Genomic DNA, 17454 nt, shown 5'->3' on the forward strand with positions numbered 1-17454 from the left:
GTTACAGACTGAGTGTCTGTTCAGGAGTGATGATGATGATGAAGGGTGTCAGTGTGGGGCTCTGGGTGACTCTATCCTCTCTCCAGCTCCAGTGTCCAGTCTCTGTCTGTAACCCCACTGTCACCCTGACACAGGACACAGAGGTGCAGACGTGTTGTTACAGACTGAGGGTCTGTTCAGGAGTGATGATGATGATGAAGGGTGTCAGTGTGGGGCTCTGGGTGACTCTATCCTCTCTCCAGCTCCAGTGTCCAGTCTCTGTCTGTAACCCCACTGTCACCCTGACACAGGACACAGAGGTGCAGACGTGTTGTTACAGACTGAGTGTCTGTTCAGCTGCTCTACAGGAGTGACGTTGATGATGAAACCCGTTCCCATTGGAACAGTACAGTAACAACACAATTTTCATTCAAAACTGTTCTTTAATTACAGATCATATGTACAGAAGTGTAAAATATATGAGATAACTATGAATCAAAAGAGTTTTGTATAAAACAAAAGAGCACTATCTACTGTATAACATGAGAGCAGGTATATACAATCAGGACTGACACTGGCTGTGTGTTGCTGTGCCCCTGTAGTAGGGAGTCACAGTGAGACTCTGTTGTCTTTCGCCCATTTTCTTAGGGCCCTGATGATGTACTCCACCTGGGGGTTCCCCGTGTTCCTCAGCAAGGGCAGCACTTCCCTCAGGGTCTCCCTAAAACACACACACAGGTCAGAGTCACACACACACACACACACACACACACACAGCTCAGAGTCACACACACAGACATCAGAGTCACACACACAGACATCAGAGTCACACACACACAGGTCAAAGTCACACATACAGAGATCAGAGTCACACACACAGCTCAGAGTCGCACACACAGGTCAGAATCACAGAGATCAGAGTCACACACAGACGGATGCTCAGACAGACACACCTGGGCTCCCTGCCTGCCAGGATGAGCTGGAAGATGCCCACACAGGCACCTCTCTTCCCCTCCCAGTACTCGGGGCTGGGATCCAGCCTCTCCAGGACATCGAACGCCTTCGCCGAGTAGTAGAACTGACCCATCTGAGAGAGAGGAACAGAAAGCATGAGGAGAGGGAGAGGCCGACAGGGAGACACACAGGAGTCAAGAGGCAGAGGAGGCACCTTGTAGCAGTCGTTTGCAATGAGCTGCAGCAGGCTGAAGGACTCGGATGAGGTCTCCATCTTCAGATACAGCTCCCAGGCCAGCCGAGCCTTCTGGTTCATGATGTCTGAACAAATACAGCCACAGTGAGACACTCTGAGACAGAGAGTGTGCAGGAAGTACAGTTTTCAGTGTGCACAGCAGTGTGTGAAGGGAGTACAGTGTTCATTATGCGCAGCAGTGAGTGTGCAGGAAGTACAGTGTTCAGTGTGTGCAGCAGTGAGTGTGCAGGGAGTACAGTGTTCAGTGTGCACAGCAGTGAGTGTGCAGGGAGTACATTGTTCAGTGTGCGCAGCAGTGAGTGTGCAGGGAGTACAGTGTTCAGTGTGCGCAGCAGACACTGAGACAGTGAGTTTCCAGGAAGATTGTGCTCAGTTCAGTGTGTGCAGTGCTGTGTGTACAGTACAGTGTTCAGGTCAGGGTGCACAGGTCAGTGTTCATCACCACAGTGTGTGACTCACAGCAGCGTGCCAGCCAGCTCAGGTAGGTGTAGTCACGCTTGATCTTCTCATTCTGGATCAGCAGGAACACCTGAACACACAGCACAGAACAGCACACTCCTGAGTGCCCAGGACCACCTGAACACGCAGCCAGAACAGAACACTCCTGGGTGCCCAGGACCACCTGAACACGCAGCCAGAACAGAACACTCCTGGGTGCCCAGGACCACCTGAACACACAGCCAGAACAGAACACTCCTGGGTACCCAGGACCACCTGAACACACAGCACACTCCTGACTGCCCAGCCCTGGCGTCGCCCCTGCCCACGCGCTGGAGACTGGGGTACTGTCGGGGCGCCTCACCTCCTCCGCCTCCCTGTAGTTGCCCACAGCAGCCTTGGCCTGGGCGTAGTTGAAGTTGAAGGTGTCATCATTGTAGAAATAGCTCTGGGCAGAGAAGAACAGGCACAGTGAGAGTAGACTCACCTGCTGCCGCACGTACTGTACTGCACATCGTTTCCCACTGGGGAACAGCCGCTGAGCTGTACCCCACTCTCCCTGAGCCGTACCCCACTCTCCCTGAGCCGTACCCCATTGTTACTGTTACTGGTACCAACCTTGACAGAGTTAAGGTAGATGAGAACATCTTCAAACTGTCTGAGCAGAAAGAAACATGAGGCCATACACTGTCTCCCTGGAATAGTGTCTGCAGGAAACATCAAAGAGAAACACTACTGTACATTACTGCACACCACTGTGATATTGCACACTACTGTACACTGACACTGCACTGAGAGAGAGTGGTTAATACACACACTCCTCCTGCACACTACTGTACACTGACACTGCACCGAGAGAGAGGTTAATACACACACTCCTCCTGCACACTACTGTACACTGACACTGCACTGAGAAAGAGAGGGGTTAATACACACACTCCTCCTGCACACTGACACTGCACTGAGAGAGAGAGGGGTTAATATACACACTCCTCCTGCACACTACTGTACACTGACACTGCACTGAGAGAGAGAGTGGTTAATACACACACTCCTCCTGCACACTACTGTACACTGACACTGCACTGAGAGAGAGAGGGGTTAATACACACACTCCTCCTGCACATTACTGTACACTGACACTGCACTGAGAGAGAGAGGGGTTAATACACACACTCCTCCTGCACACTACTGTACACTGACCCTGCACTGAGAGAGAGAGGGGTTAATATACACACTCCTCCTGCACACTACTGTACACTGACACTGCACTGAGAGAGAGAGGGGTTAATACACACACTCCTCCTGCACACTACTGTACACTGACATTACACTGAGAGAGAGAGAGGGGTTAATACACACACTCCTCCTGCACACTACTGTACACTGACACTGCACTGAGAGAGAGAGGGGTTAATACACACACTCCTCCTGCACACTACTGTACACTGACACTGCACTGAGAGAGAGGGGTTAATACACACACTCCTCCTGCACACTACTGTACACTGACACTGCACTGAGAGAGAGAGGGGTTAATACACACACTCCTCCTGCACACTACTGTACACTGACATTACACTGAGAGAGAGAGAGGGGTTAATACACACACTCCTCCTGCACACTACTGTACACTGACACTGCACTGAGAGAGAGAGGGGTTAATACACACACTCCTCCTGCACACTACTGTACACTGACACTGCACTGAGAGAGAGAAGGTGTTGGACTCACCACACTCACTAGCTGACCCTCCTACCAACTGGAAGAACTGTTGTGCAATCTTCAGATGGTCCCGCTAACAGAGAGAGAAAGTTGTTGATAGAAACTGACTGTGCTTTTGTCTGTGTATCTGGATATCAGCTTATTTGTTCTGTTACTCACCGACCCCATCTCCTGTCCCAGCGCTGCATTCACAACCCCCTTCAGTATATACTCCTGAGAGAGAGAAGGGTTAATACACACACTCCTCCTGCACGCTAACGAAGAGTTAGAGGAATAAAGGGAGATGGAGAGGTGAACAGTTCCTGCAGAGGGAACATCAGAAGACTGTACCTGAGGGGTGGTCGGTTCAAGATCTTTAATCAGGTTGAAGGCCTCCTGGACATCATCTGAGACAAAGGACAGTGCGTTAATACACCTCTAACCTCTGTGCACTGGCACTGACTCTCAATAATAAATTACAGGCAGGGAGACAGATACACAGCGCCTCACCCTGGCGGAGGTAGTAAATGACCAGGTTGAGTCGAGCCTCAGGAATGACGTCAATCAGGGGGGGCAACACCTGCAGAGCCCCCTCCCCTCCCCGAAACACCACCTACCGCAGAGAGAGAGGTTAAAGCAGAACAGCGCCACCTACTGCCTGGCAGCTGGGCTGCAGAATCTCCCTGTCTCGTATGCAGACAGATCACCATCTCGAGCAAAAACCACAGAGAGTAACTGGACTATTTTTAACAACTGAACCGTTCTCTGATGTTCATTCCTCAGTTCTGGCAACGAGCAGATGAACTCCACAGGGACAGATCTTTACTCCACTGAGAAGCAGCTCTCCGATGGACATGGAACCACAGCATTCTGTAACACTGATCATCACGTCCATTACTGGCATGATTTCTCTCACCAGGGACTCAGCAGCCATTCCTCTCCAAGATGATTATTACTATACTGTACAGGACACATTTGCACAGGGCTAATGATCCAAAAATCTTACATTTTAAAAAGTTAAGTCCACAAGAGCTGGCTGTCCAACACATTTTCCACGGTAAGAGGCGCCCAGAGCTCGGGAGCACCAGCAGGCCAGCCTGGTGAATGCTGAGGAGGTGGCCGGTTGGCAGAGCCTCACTCCTGCAGGTACCCTGCCTGCCGTCCACTGTGGCACTTAATGACAGCCTGCAGGGAGCAGCATACTCAGAGCAGCCCAGTCCGTACCATCAATATAATACTGCGTGAGTCAGACCCAGTCCAGTTTAGTCAATCTACTCCAAAACAGCCCAGACCAGTATAGACCCCCAGTCCAGTGAAAAGAGGTCCAGCCTCACCAGGTTGTGTCTGATGAGCTCCTTGGCAAACTCGAAGGAGCTGGAGGAGATATCAATCAGGTTCTTCAGCTCTGCCTGAGAGACAGAGAGAAACAGTCAGAGCAGGAGAGGCAGCGTCAGTGACCAGAAACCACAGCAGCCTAGGCTACAACGTGAAGTGGCTACACTGTGAGTCTGTGTGTCAGTGTGCAGCAGTGTTGGTGTACAGTGTGAAGTGGCTACAGTGTGCAGTAGTGCTGTACCTCAGCAGTGTTGCTGTACAGTGTGAAGTGGCTACACTGTGAGTCAGTGTGTCAGTGTGCAGCAGTGTTGCTGTACAGTGTGAAGTGGCTACAGTGTGCAGTAGTGCTGTACCTCAGCAGTGTTGCTGTACAGTGTGAAGTGGCTACACTGTGAGTCTGTGTGTCAGTGTGCAGCAGTGTTGCTGTACAGTGTGAAGTGGCTACAGTGTGCAGTAGTGCTGTACCTCAGCAGTGTTGCTGTACAGTGTGAAGTGGCTACACTGTGAGTCAGTGTGTCAGTGTGCAGCAGTGTTGCTGTACAGTGTGAAGTGGCTACAGTGTGCAGTAGTGCTGTACCTCAGCAGTGTTGCTGTACAGTGTGAAGTGGCTACACTGTGAGTCTGTGTGTCAGTGTGCAGCAGTGTTGCTGTACAGTGTGAAGTGGCTACAGTGTGCAGTAGTGCTGTACCTCAGCAGTGTTGCTGTACAGTGTGAAGTGGCTACACTGTGAGTCTGTGTGTCAGTGTGCAGCAGTGTTGCTGTACAGTGTGAAGTGGCTACAGTGTGCAGTAGTGCTGTACCTCAGCAGTGTTGCTGTACAGTGTGAAGTGGCTACAGTGTGAGTCAGTGTGTCAGTGTGCAGCAGTGTTGCTGTACAGTGTGAAATGGCTACAGTGTGCAGTAGTGCTGTACCTCAGCAGTGTTGCTGTACAGTGTGAAGTGGCTACACTGTGAGTCTGTGTGTCAGTGTGCAGCAGTGTTGCTGTACAGTGTGAAGTGGCTACAGTGTGCAGTAGTGCTGTACCTCAGCAGTGTTGCTGTACAGTGTGAAGTGGCTACACTGTGAGTCTGTGTGTCAGTGTGCAGCAGTGTTGGTGTACAGTGTGAAGTGGCTACAGTGTGCAGTAGTGCTGTACCTCAGCAGTGTTGCTGTACAGTGTGAAGTGGCTACAGTGTGCAGTAGTGCTGTACCTCAGCAGTGTTGCTGTACAGTGTGAAGTGGCTACAGTGTGCAGTAGTGCTGTACCTCAGCAGTGTTGCTGTACAGTGTGAAGTGGCTACACTGTGAGTCAGTGTGTCAGTGTGCAGCAGTGTTGCTGTACAGTGTGAAGTGGCTACAGTGTGCAGTAGTGCTGTACCTCAGCAGTGTTGCTGTACAGTGTGAAGTGGCTACACTGTGAGTCTGTGTGTCAGTGTGCAGCAGTGTTGCTGTACAGTGTGAAGTGGCTACAGTGTGCAGTAGTGCTGTACCTCAGCAGTGTTGCTGTACAGTGTGAAGTGGCTACACTGTGAGTCTGTGTGTCAGTGTGCAGCAGTGTTGCTGTACAGTGTGAAGTGGCTACAGTGTGCAGTAGTGCTGTACCTCAGCAGTGTTGCTGTACAGTGTGAAGTGGCTACACTGTGAGTCAGTGTGTCAGTGTGCAGCAGTGTTGCTGTACAGTGTGAAGTGGCTACAGTGTGCAGTAGTGCTGTACCTCAGCAGTGTTGCTGTACAGTGTGAAGTGGCTACACTCTGAGTCAGTGTGTCAGTGTGCAGCAGTGCTGTACCTCAGCAGCTTTGCCATTGTACAGTCTGAAGTGGTTACAGGCCTTCAGGTTGAGGGCGATAGTGCTGTCAGGGAAGCTCTGCAGGTAGACAGCCAGCACCTCCTGAGATACGTCATAATAGTCTAGCTTATAGTAGCACAGGGCCACATAGACATTGAGCGCCAGGAACTCCCTGAAAATATACACAGCACACAAAGGGCAGTAACAAAATACGATATTCAGTTGGTGGGTACATGGTGTAATTAACTAATCTTTTAATTACACAATATATATACTGCAATATAACACACATAAAATAAGAAAATATTATACACATGCTGTGACAAAATAGTAAAAACACAGGATTATATAGCTATACACCCCCCTGTTGCAGAACCCCAGTGTGTCTCAGCATTAGTGTCAGGGTCTCAGTGCTCATCAAAAGTGTTGCAGTGCGTTCATATCAATGGGTCTTGGTCTACAGTAATTTCCACGTATATCACCGACTCGGTGTATCACTCTCAGTGTCTCTGTGTCACTCTCAGGGGGAGGGTGTCTCAGTGTCTCGGTGTGTCACTCAGGGGGAGGGTGTCTCAGTGTGTCAGTGTCTCGGTGTGTCACTCTCAGGGGGAGGGTGTCTCAGTGTCTCAGGATGTCTCAGGGTGTCTCAGTGTATTAAATGCAAGTTGGAGGAGCTGTATTGGCCTGACTGATGAACTACAGGCTCGGCCTCGGCGTGTGGTACCTGTTCTCCAGCAGGATGCGCTTGTAGATGTCGATGGCCTCCTGGTAATGGGACCTCATGTAGTGGATAGAGGCCAGGCTGAGCTGGTCCTCTGTCACATCCTGCAGGTTCTGGTGGAAACCCATCAGCTTCTTCTCGTCGTTGAACTGGAGAGAGAGAGCACAGCGGGGTGAGAAAGGGTGAAAGACGAGAGGGGGGGAGAGAAGGGGGAGACGGGGAGAAAGAGAGGGGCAGTGACGGGTCTGTGGTTTCTGACCTTATGAGCCAGGTGAAACAGCAGGCGGTTCTGCAGCTGGCTCTTAGGAGCTGTGAGAGAAAAAGAAAGAGTTTGAAGTCCGAACTGGGCATGAACGAACACCTCCACAGCACTGAGGCTGAACAAGACAGCCTGCAGAAGAGGTGGAAGAAGCAGACAGTGGGGACACAGAGACACGAGGTAGTTGCAGGACTGTACACTAACACTGCTTTGAGCCAGAGGCAGAGACGGGCAGGAACTTATTGCTGTGAGTCTCAGAGGGAGAGGAGTTGTGTAACAGGAGCACGTGCTCTCACCCTTTAGAGCAGCCTCCTCGGCCTCTGTGTACATGCCCAGGAAGAAGTAGGTACAGGCCAGGTTCACCCAGACATCTGGGGAGCAGCCATCCCGCTGCGTCAGGGAGCGGTACTCCTGTGGACACACACACACTGTCAGTGAGCACTGAAGCCACAGAAAACACTGACACACACCAGAAGACCACAGACTCCTGCCAGCCCGGCTCACCTCCATGGCTCTCCGGTAGTCTCCAAGGTGAAAGGCGCAGTAGCCCACCCACAGGTCGCTGTCCTCCTCCTGCTGGCCCACACTGCGCTGGAACTGCAGAGAGTCAGAACAGGGTCAGTACAGCACTGTGTGTCAGTACAGCGTCAGTACAGGGTCAGTCAGCACTGTGTGTCAGTACAGCGTCAATACCACACTGTGTGTCAGTACAGAGTCAATACCACACTGTGTGTCAGTACAGGGTCAGTACAGCACTGTGTGTCAGTACAGCGTCAGTACAGGGTCAGTCAGCACTGTGTGTCAGTACAGCGTCAATACCACACTGTGTGTCAGTACAGAGTCAATACCACACTGTGTGTCAGTACAGGGTCAGTACAGCACTGTGTGTCAGTACAGGGTCAATACCACACTGTGTGTCAGTACAGCACTGTGTGTCAGTACAGCATCAATACCACACTGTGTGTCAGTACAGGGCCAATAAAGCACTGTGTGTCAGTACAGCGTCAGTACAGGGTCAGTACCACACTGTGTGTCAGTACAGGGTCAGTACAGCACTGTGTGTCAGTACAGGGTCAGTACAGCGTCAGTACAGGGTCAGTACCACACTGTGTGTCAGTACCACACTGTGTGTCAGTACAGGGTCAGTACAGCACTGTAAGTCAGTACAGGGTCAGTACAGCACTGTGTGTCAGTACAGGGTCAGTACAGCACTGTGTGTCAGTACAGGGTCAGTACAGCGTCAGTACAGGGTCAGTACCACACTGTGTGTCAGTACAGGGTCAGTACAGCGTCAGTACAGCATCAATACCACACTGTGTGTCAGTACAGGGTCAGTACAGGGTCAGTACAGCATCAATACCACACTGTGTGTCAGTAGAGGGTCAGTACAGCACTGTGTGTCAGTACAGGGTCAGTACAGCATCAATACCACACTGTGTGTCAGTAGAGGGTCAGTACAGCATCAATACCACACTGTGTGTCAGTAGAGGGTCAGTACAGCACTGTGTGTCAGTACAGGGTCAGTACAGCATCAATACCACACTGTGTGTCAGTAGAGGGTCAGTACAGCACTGTGTGTCAGTACAGGGTCAGTACAGCATCAATACCACACTGTGTGTCAGTAGAGGGTCAGTACAGCACTGTGTGTCAGTACAGGGTCAGTACAGCATCAATACCACACTGTGTGTCAGTACAGGGTCAGTACAGCATCAATACCACACTGTGTGTCAGTACAGCGTCAATACCACACTGTGTGTCAGTAAGGTGTGGTGTGTCAGTCCAATGCAGTCTGTCAATGGGGTTTACCTCCAGTAAGGTCATGGCCCCCAGATAATCTCTGGGCTCCAGGAACTCCTCCAGTTTTGGCAGCTTTTTCTCCTTTTTCTTCTTGTCACTGGCCAGCACCTCCCCCCCGACCGCTGGCTTCACTCTGGACAGGATCTGAACACAGAGCAGACAGAGGAGGTCACTGTGTACATTGACACAGCGCAGACAAAGGAAGTCACTGTGTACAGTCACACAGAGCAGACGCACAATGTCACTAAATACAATCAGCCGCAGGTAGTGTACTGTGTTGCAACGCATACGGCCACCATTGCAGGTTGTTCAAGCCGTCTCCGCCCTTCCCTGTGAATAGCAGAGACCGCAGCCGTCGGGCTGAGGGGAGATTTCCCTTTGGCTCAAGTGGCTGGGTCCCTGTTGAGTGATGTCGGAGGCCCGGGTTCGAGTCCCCATCGGTGGGGGGCCGACCTGAGGCGGCAGCGGGCAGGGCCCATACCCACGTGAACCCGAGAGTGTTACAGTATAAACCTGTGCACAATTAAACACAGGGAATGCAGTGCTCTGCTAGCCTCAGAAAGCGCCCCCTGGAGAGACAAGCACATGATAGTAGTCTGAGCAGTGGAGCAGCAGGTCACTACAGGGTCTCTACAGATCCGTTCAACGCAGAAACAGAGCTGACAAGCACTGCCCGGCCGGGGCGGTTCGGGTCCGGTCCAGCTCTGCAGGCCTCCCTGGAGCTGGCTCGGCGCTGTGCTGCTAGTGTGCACCCGAACCGCAACAACTACTCGTGTTGTAAAACACATTCACCAGCTTTACCCCAGTCGCCAGAACTTCACTGGCCTGGTTTAATGACGTGTTTCTATCCAAACTCACTCACCATGGCGGCGGCTCGGCTTCGAGGGGAGCAACCGGGATTATCCCAGAACCAGGAAAACCCAGGAGGGCGAGGAAGAACGACAGAAACCGGGACCGACCGACGACTCGCACCGCCCAGAATCACAACGGGCTGCTAGTGTTGACAGCCATTGTCGCCAGGCTCGTCTCCTAGCAACGCCTCGCTCTGCTCCCGGAACAGGAACAGGTCTCGGCGGGAAACAAAGGGCGGCGGAATGGTTCCGACCTGCGGTCCGCTTTCGGCCTGAATTTTACTGTCAAATGCCTGATAATTCCGTGTCGTTATGGGGGTTGCTGTAAGTAATGTATTTAAATAGTTTTTCGTGTCTAAAAGCACGAACACAATTAATTAGCAATAACGTCAACAGGATGCATCATGTTATAAGGACACCTGGCAAATATCTCAGTGACTCAGCCCCAGTGGCCTAATGGATAAGGCATTGGCCTCCTAAGCCAGGGATTGTGGGTTCGAGTCCCATCTGGGGTGGGACTTCCTTTTCACTTAAAAAAAAAAATACTACATTATTTTTTTAATGAAACATCTAATTAGAAAATACCTGTAATAGTAATTTTGTGGTTCATAATAACTTTTTTTTACTAACTGCACCCTATTTCCCAAACAGGTTTGTTCGTTTTCGCCTTGTCTGCCATGTCCAGTGCAATTTCCCAGCGTGCTCTACTGTCAGAAGGTGGTTTGTGTGAGTGGCTGCAGAGGAAGAGGAAGATGCAGCAGGGTTTCGGTGTCGGGGTGCCGGCCGCGTGGGCTGCGGCGCCGGTCTGGAAGCCTTGCCGTGGGCAAGCCCGGCGCCCGGTCCGAGGCCGAGTTCTCCAAGATCTGCCTCTGCGCCGGCAGCAGCCCTGTGTGGTTCCGCTGTCCGAGTGAAGCATCACACCCCACACCAGGTTCTCAGGACAAGCTCTTTATTACAGCACCCTGGGCAGAGAGCAGGGCAGCTCCACCACAAGCCAGACAGCTTGGCAGGTCTGTCACAGCCCTAGATTTATGATTGTACTTGATATGTGCTTACAAAAATTAAAATTCTGAAAAAGTGAGGAGACGAGCACAAGGAGCAGCAGGAGTCCCTGAGCACAACTCCTGCGCCGCCCTGTCCCACTAGCGCCCCCAGCAGGGCTCCGGCTGCCGCTCTCTCCTCACCGCGCGGCCAAGGCCCGCTAGCGCCCCCAGCAGGGCTCCGGCTGCTGCTCCAAACAGGCTCCCCAGCACCGCTGGCCACAGGCCGCCCGGTGCTCCTGAGATCCCAGCGATGGCTGCCCCGATTCCTGCACCCAGCGCCACCGCTGCTGGCATCACCCAGCGCTGCTCCCGGCATCTCTCCACCCGCTCCACAGCTCCGCGCACGCCCGGCTCCCGGCTCCCTGGAAACAGCACAGCAGCACCGTGAGGCTCCACACTCCCCACTCCCCACACCCACCAGGGACAGTGGAGACTCCACACCCACACCCACAGCTCAGCTCTGTACTGTGAGTATAGAGCCTGGAGAAGAGGCAGCAGCTCAGTGACATTCAATAACACTGTACTCACTGTACAGGGGGTCCCACTGGTCAGTTGAGTGGTTATGTCCATCTCTCTCTTCAGCCAGCACCTCTTCCCTCCACTGTTTGGTCTCCAGCTTCACTTCTTCCTCCTCCAGCTCTGCCTCTTCCTCCTCTCTCAATGCCCCTTCCTCTGCCTTTAGCCCCACCCCTTTCTCCACCAGCACCGCCTCTTCCTCCTCCAGCTCCACCCCTTCCTCTCTCAACACCCCTTCCTCTGCCTTCAGCCCCACCCCTTCCTCCTCCAGCCCCGCCTCTTCCTCCTCCAGCTCCGCCCCTCCCTCTTTCAACACCCCTTCTTCTGCCTTCAGCCCCACCCCTTCCTCCTCCAGCACCGCCTCTTCCTCCTCCAGCTCCACCCCTTCCTCTCTCAACACCCCTTCTTCTGCCTTCAGCCCCACCCCTTCCTCCTCCAGCTCCACCCCTTCCTCTCTCAACACCCCTTCTTCTGCCTTCAGCCCCACCCCTTCCTCCTCCAGCCCCGCCTCTTCCTCCTCCAGCTCCGCCCCTTCCTCTCTCAACGCTCCTTCCTCTGCCTTCAGCTCTGCCTCTTTAATCTCCTGTTTCTCTTCTCTCCTCTTGTCCTTCCGCTCCTCTTCCCTCAGCTGTATAGTTTCCAGCTTCTCCTCTTCCTCCCCCAACGCCTCTTCCTTCTCCTCCTGCTTCTCTTTCATCTTCAGTTTCTCTTCTCTCCTCTTGTCCTTCCACTCCTCCTCCCTCTCTCTCGGTCTTTCGTCATGATTCTGTCTCTCCTCTCCTCTTTCCCTCTCCTCCTTACATTTCAGGTCTACTTCATCTGCTGTGCTCTCCTCTTCCTCCCATCTCAGCTGCTCGATCTTCTCCAGTAGCTCAGTGACCTGAGTGCTGTCCTGCGTGTTCTGGTTGTTGAGAACATGATACCTGTTCCCACATTTCTGCAGGAGCCACCGCAGGTCCTGCCCTCCGGTCTGGATATGCTGCTCCAGGGCTGTGTCTCCCAGCCTGTCCCCCCAGGTGAACAGCAGCAGCGTGTGTCTCCACGCTGTCTCACCCAGGAGCTCCAGATGCTCCTTCGCTGATGTCCTGTGTCTCTCATAATCCACGCGGACAGGATTCACCAGGAGGATGGCATGGGGTCCTGGGGGGCACAGAGACACACTGCGCACGATCTCCTGTGTAATCTGAGCTGGAGTTTCCTTCAGAGTAAACCAGCCTGGGGTGTCGACCACAGTGACCTGCCGCCCTGCCACCTCCCCCTGTCTCCTCACGCTCTGCTCCGTTCCTCTACAGCTCACAAACTCCTTCCTGCCCAGGATGGTGTTTCCTGCTGAGCTCTTCCCAGCTACTCTCTCCCCCAGCAGCACGATCCTCAGCTCCGAGAGCCGCTGGGCTTCATGGGAAACAGCCCGTCCCTCCTCTGTCCCTGCACCCTGGACTCCCGCACCTGTCCGGGAGAAAGAGCACAGCTTATTCCCCAGGAGTCCAGACAGACGCCCCAGCTGGCAGGGTGATATCAGGGCGACCTGTTCAGGGAAGAGGTCAGACACCCCCCAGGTACACTGGACCCCAGCTGGTGGAATGCAGGTGAGGTCACACAGGACCTGACGACTGGCTTCACCCCCGACCCACAACCCCTGACCCCTGACCACCATCACCCGACTGGCGTCGCCCTCAACCCCTGTCCTTCATCTCATGCCTCCAGCTCTCTCCTGATTTAACTGACGTGCCCTGGGACTGCAGTTCGGATCGTGCTCCGTCTGGCCCCTCAACTTGGACTGATTCGCCAAGGGTGACCTGGGCAGGGAGCACACAGAGCAATTTCCGGGAATGCTCTTGATCCGCGAGGAAGAGTAGCTGCCCTGTCCGATGTGGGATTACACCCTGAAGGCTGACTGAACTGGTTCTCAAAGTGAAACCTGCGCCATGCCTGTCAGATCCCATTCCTGTCCCCTGAGATCACTCATTCCTCAGACCCGCACCTGGACTTCCTCTTCACTGGGACAATAAACTTGAAAATACACTCCGGTCCAGTGTAGAGAGAGACAGTCACACAGCAGAGAGACTCACCAGGGTCCAGTGTAGAGAGAGACAGTCACACACCAGAGAGACTCACCAGAGTCCAGTGTAGAGAGAGACAGTCACACAGCAGAGAGACTCACCAGAGTCCAGTGTAGAGAGAGACAGTCACACAGCAGAGAGACTCACCAGAGTCCAGTGTAGAGAGAGACAGTCACACAGCAGAGAGACTCACCAGAGTCCAGTATAGAGAGAGACAGTCACACAGCAGAGAGACTCACCAGAGTCCAGTGTAGAGAGAGACAGTCACACAGCAGAGAGACTCACCAGGGTCCAGTTCAGAGAGAGGCAGTCACACAGTAGAGAGACTCACCAGAGTCCAGTGTAGAGAGAGACAGTCACACAGTAGAGAGACTCACCAGAGTCCAGTGTAGAGAGAGACAGTCACACAGCAGAGAGACTCACCAGAGTCCAGTGTAGAGAGAGACAGTCACACAGCAGAGAGACTCACCAGGGTCCAGTGTAGAGAGAGACAGTCACACAGCAGAGAGACTCACCAGAGTCCAGTGTAGAGAGAGACAGTCACACAGCAGAGAGACTCACCGAGGTGCAGGACTGTTGTGGACTTGTCCATCTCTCAGTCTCAGTGTCTCCTGCGCTATCACAGGTCACGCAGTCAGTACAGAGCTCAGTCTTCCTGCCTGTGTGGGAGAGACACAGACAGCTGCTCCAGAGTCCCTCCCTCCAGCCCGCAGGGAACAGGTTTCTCTGCTCTGGGTCTGAGGAACCGCTGTCTGACGCAGCACACAGAGGCTGTGACCTTGCTAGGAGGGTGATGGAGATAGGAGACAGACAGAGGACAGGGACAAGCACACCTGACGTCTTCAGGACAGGACTGGGGGAAAGCCCTACTCCTGTCCTGAGCAGGAGTTTGACTGACGGTGCAGTACAGAGAGGCAGCAATGATGATGATGATGATGATGATGATGGTGTTGGTGGGGGTGATGGTGGATAACTAGTAAGTGGCTTAAAACCCCTAGGCTGGTCTGTGGAGCTGTGGGATGTGTTTCCTGTGTTCTGTTGCAGGATTTGCTTTAATGTGACTGTTAATCAATCAATCAATCAAGGTTTATTTATCAAATGCACAACAATACAGCAGTGGTTGTTGGCAATGAAATGCTTTTTCCACAAGCTCGCAAGGAGAGATGGGACAGGAGCTGATAGAATTAAGGTTACAGAGTAGAATACAATAAATGATACAATTGACAAGATTTACACGATGAATAACACCTGGTGGGGATCGCAGGTGTCAGGGAAAGAAAGAAAAACGCGGGCGCACCTTACCACTCTCAAGTGGCCTGACTGTTTCTCAGCGGTCTTTGGGTAACTGCTGGTGGCTGTGGGTGGCTGTTCAGTGGTCTTATTGCCTGAGGGAAAAAGCTGTTTTGAAATCTGTTGGTGTTTGTCTGTATGCTGCAGTAGCGTTTTCCAGGCGGTAGTAGAGAGAACAGATTGTGGTTGGGGTGACTGGGGTCCTGGAGGACAGACCTGGCCTTCCTGAGGGTTCTCACGGTGCAGGTGTCCGGGAGCACGCCGCCGGGGATGAGCTGCGCTGACCTCACCGCCCTCTGCAGCGTTCTGCGATCCCGGGCGGAGCAGCTCCCAGACCAGGCAGTGATGCAGCCAGTCAGGATGCTCCCAGCAGTGGACCTGTAGACGCTGGCCTGGATATGTGACGGCACACCGAACGTCTTTAGCCTGCGGAGAGAGAATAGGCGCTGCCGTGCTGTCTGGGTGACGTGGCTGGTGTGGTGGGACCAGGTTAGGCCTTCTGTGATGTTAACACCTGGACCCTCTCCACTGCAGACCCGCTGGTGTCAGTGGGAGCGTGATCTGCTCTCTGGTCAGCTCCTTGGTCTTACTGGTGTTCAGAGAGAGGTTGTTGTCCTGGCACCGTGCTCCTCCCTGTACGCAGGCTCATCACCGTTCGTGATCTGTACTGGTATCCGGCATGAGCACCATGGCAATGATGAGGCTGGTCAGTGGAGCTCATTCACAGGCTTCCTTATCGATCTGATTGTCCAGGGGCTCGAGCCCAGTCTTCCCCCAACGAGGAATACCCCAGGACTGACCGGTCCAGCACACACACAGCAATCAGTACCCCAGGACTGACCGGTCCAGCACACACACAGCAATCAATACCCCACGACTGACCGGTCCAGCACACACACAGCAATCAATACCCCAGGACTGACCGGTCCAGCACACACACAGCAATCAGTACCCCAGGACTGACCGGTCCAGCACACACACAGCAATCAATACCCCAGGACTGACCGGTCCAGCACACACACAGCAATCAGTACCCCAGGACTGACCGGTCCAGCACACACACAGCAATCAGTACCCCAGGACTGACCGGTCCAGCACACACACAACAATCAGTACCCCACGACTGACCGGTCCAGCACACACACAGCAATCAATACCCCAGGACTGACCGGTCCAGCACACACACAGCAATCAATACCCCAGGACTGACCGGTCCAGCACACACACAGCAATCAGTACCCCAGGACTGACCGGTCCAGCACACACACAGCAATCAATACCCCAGGACTGACCGGTCCAGCACACACACAGCAATCAATACCCCAGGACTGACCGGTCCAGCACACACACAGCAATCAATACCCCAGGACTGACCGGTCCAGCACACACACAGCAATCAGTACCCTAGGACTGACCGGTCCAGCACACACACAGCAATCAATACCCCAGGACTGACCGGTCCAGCACACACACAGCAATCAGTATCCCAGCCACCCCTGTGCTTTCCTGGCCTCATGTACCAAGCCTATGTGTGAAAGTTTCCCTTCAGTAAAAACCTGATCAATTGCTTCGACATCCAGGATGGCAGGAAAATTAGAGGCTGATTAGAGACCTCTAGTGGTAGATCCTTGTGATTGCAGAAAGTTCTTCGGCCGGACTGCCACACTCTTTACTGACAGTTCATGAGCGCACTGTGAACACGCCCTGCTACACACACTTCATATTATGCAAGTGTTAACAAAATAGTCTATATACAGTATAAACACAGTGGGAGGCCCCACACCCACAGCTCAGCTCTGTACTGTCTGGAGAAGAGGCAGCAGCTCAGTGATACAGCAGTAACACTCCCAGTGGGAGACTCCACAGCCACAGTTCAGCTCTGTACTGTGAGTATAGAGCCTGGAGAAGAGATAGACAGTCTGAGCCTGTCCTCTCTGGACAGCCAGGTCTGCCTGTGTCTAGTGTTTCTGGCCAGGCTATGGTCACTGAGCCTGTCCTCTCTGGACAGCCAGGTCTGCCTGTGTCCAGTGTCTCTGGCCAGGCTGTGGTCACTGAGCCTGTCCTCTCTGGGCAGCCAGGTCTGCCTGTTTCCAGTGTCTCTGGCCAGGCTGTGGTCACTGAGCCTGTCCTCTCTGGACAGCCAGGTCTGCCTGTGTCCAGTGTCTCTGGCCAGGCTGTGGTCACTGAGCCTGTCCTCTCTAGACAGCCAGGTCTGCCTGTGTCCAGTGTCTCTGGCCAGGCTGTGGTCACTGAGCCTGTCCTCTCTAGACAGCCAGGTCTGCCTGTTTCCAGTGTCTCTGGCCAGGCTGTGGTCACTGAGCCTGTCCTCTCTGGACAGCCGGGTCTGCCTGTGTCCAGTTTCTCTGGCCAGGCTGTGGTCACTGAGCCTGTCCTCTCTAGACAGCCAGGTCTGCCTGTGTCCAGTGTCTCTGGCCAGGCTGTGGTCACTGAGCCTGTCCTCTCTAGACAGCCAGGTCTGCCTG

General features: G+C 53.4%; 2 protein-coding genes and 1 non-coding gene across 4 annotated transcripts; 1 reads left to right on the forward strand and 2 right to left on the reverse strand.

Moving 5' to 3' along the window:
* Positions 1-402: 402 nt before the first annotated feature.
* Positions 403-10253, reverse strand: ift56 (intraflagellar transport 56). 2 transcript variants are annotated; one of them, XM_088930841.1, is made up of 18 exons: positions 10074-10253; positions 9221-9355; positions 7919-8011; positions 7711-7825; positions 7415-7464; positions 7159-7304; positions 6435-6606; positions 4666-4740; positions 3842-3944; positions 3683-3738; positions 3512-3565; positions 3362-3425; positions 2246-2334; positions 1992-2075; positions 1649-1718; positions 1148-1254; positions 933-1066; positions 403-700 (listed from the first exon to the last, which is right to left on the reverse strand). In XM_088930841.1, exons 1-18 carry the CDS (start codon positions 10074-10076, stop codon positions 589-591), a joined length of 1662 nt encoding a protein of 553 aa, XP_088786967.1. In that variant the 5' UTR covers positions 10077-10253; the 3' UTR covers positions 403-588. The 2 variants fall into 2 exon arrangements, with proteins under 2 accessions (XP_088786967.1, XP_088786966.1); XM_088930840.1 differs by having other exon boundaries at positions 3512-3738; positions 10074-10251.
* Positions 10254-10504: 251 nt separating this feature from the next.
* On the forward strand, positions 10505-10577 carry trnar-ccu (transfer RNA arginine (anticodon CCU)). The gene has a single exon. It is a non-coding gene; the product is annotated as a tRNA-Arg (tRNA).
* Positions 10578-11184: 607 nt separating this feature from the next.
* LOC148821447 (uncharacterized) lies at positions 11185-14312 on the reverse strand. Its single transcript, XM_088930844.1, has 3 exons — positions 14243-14312; positions 11634-13067; positions 11185-11467 (listed from the first exon to the last, which is right to left on the reverse strand). Exons 1-3 carry the CDS (start codon positions 14271-14273, stop codon positions 11205-11207), a joined length of 1728 nt encoding a protein of 575 aa, XP_088786970.1. The 5' UTR covers positions 14274-14312; the 3' UTR covers positions 11185-11204.
* Positions 14313-17454: the final 3142 nt, after the last annotated feature.

Source organism: Atractosteus spatula, chromosome 13 (assembly GCF_055471065.1).
Source record: "Atractosteus spatula isolate fAtrSpa1 chromosome 13, fAtrSpa1.hap1, whole genome shotgun sequence".
NCBI lineage: Eukaryota > Metazoa > Chordata > Actinopteri > Semionotiformes > Lepisosteidae > Atractosteus > Atractosteus spatula.

Bases quoted from the DNA above. Each gene is read 5' to 3' on its own strand.
- ift56 (XM_088930840.1), bottom strand. The intron at 7,465-7,710 runs GTGAGAGCACGT...TTTCTCTCACAG, and splicing joins CGAGGAGGCTGCTCTAAAGG to CTCCTAAGAGCCAGCTGCAG. The intron at 1,719-1,991 runs GTGAGGCGCCCC...CTGTGTGTTCAG, and splicing joins ACTACAGGGAGGCGGAGGAG to GTGTTCCTGCTGATCCAGAA.
- LOC148821447 (XM_088930844.1), bottom strand. From the start codon at position 14,273: ATGGACAAGTCCACAACAGTCCTGCACCTCG. The intron at 13,068-14,242 runs GTGAGTCTCTCT...TCTCCCGGACAG, and splicing joins CACAACAGTCCTGCACCTCG to GTGCGGGAGTCCAGGGTGCA. The intron at 11,468-11,633 runs GTGAGTACAGTG...TGCTGTTTCCAG, and splicing joins CCAGTGGGACCCCCTGTACA to GGAGCCGGGAGCCGGGCGTG.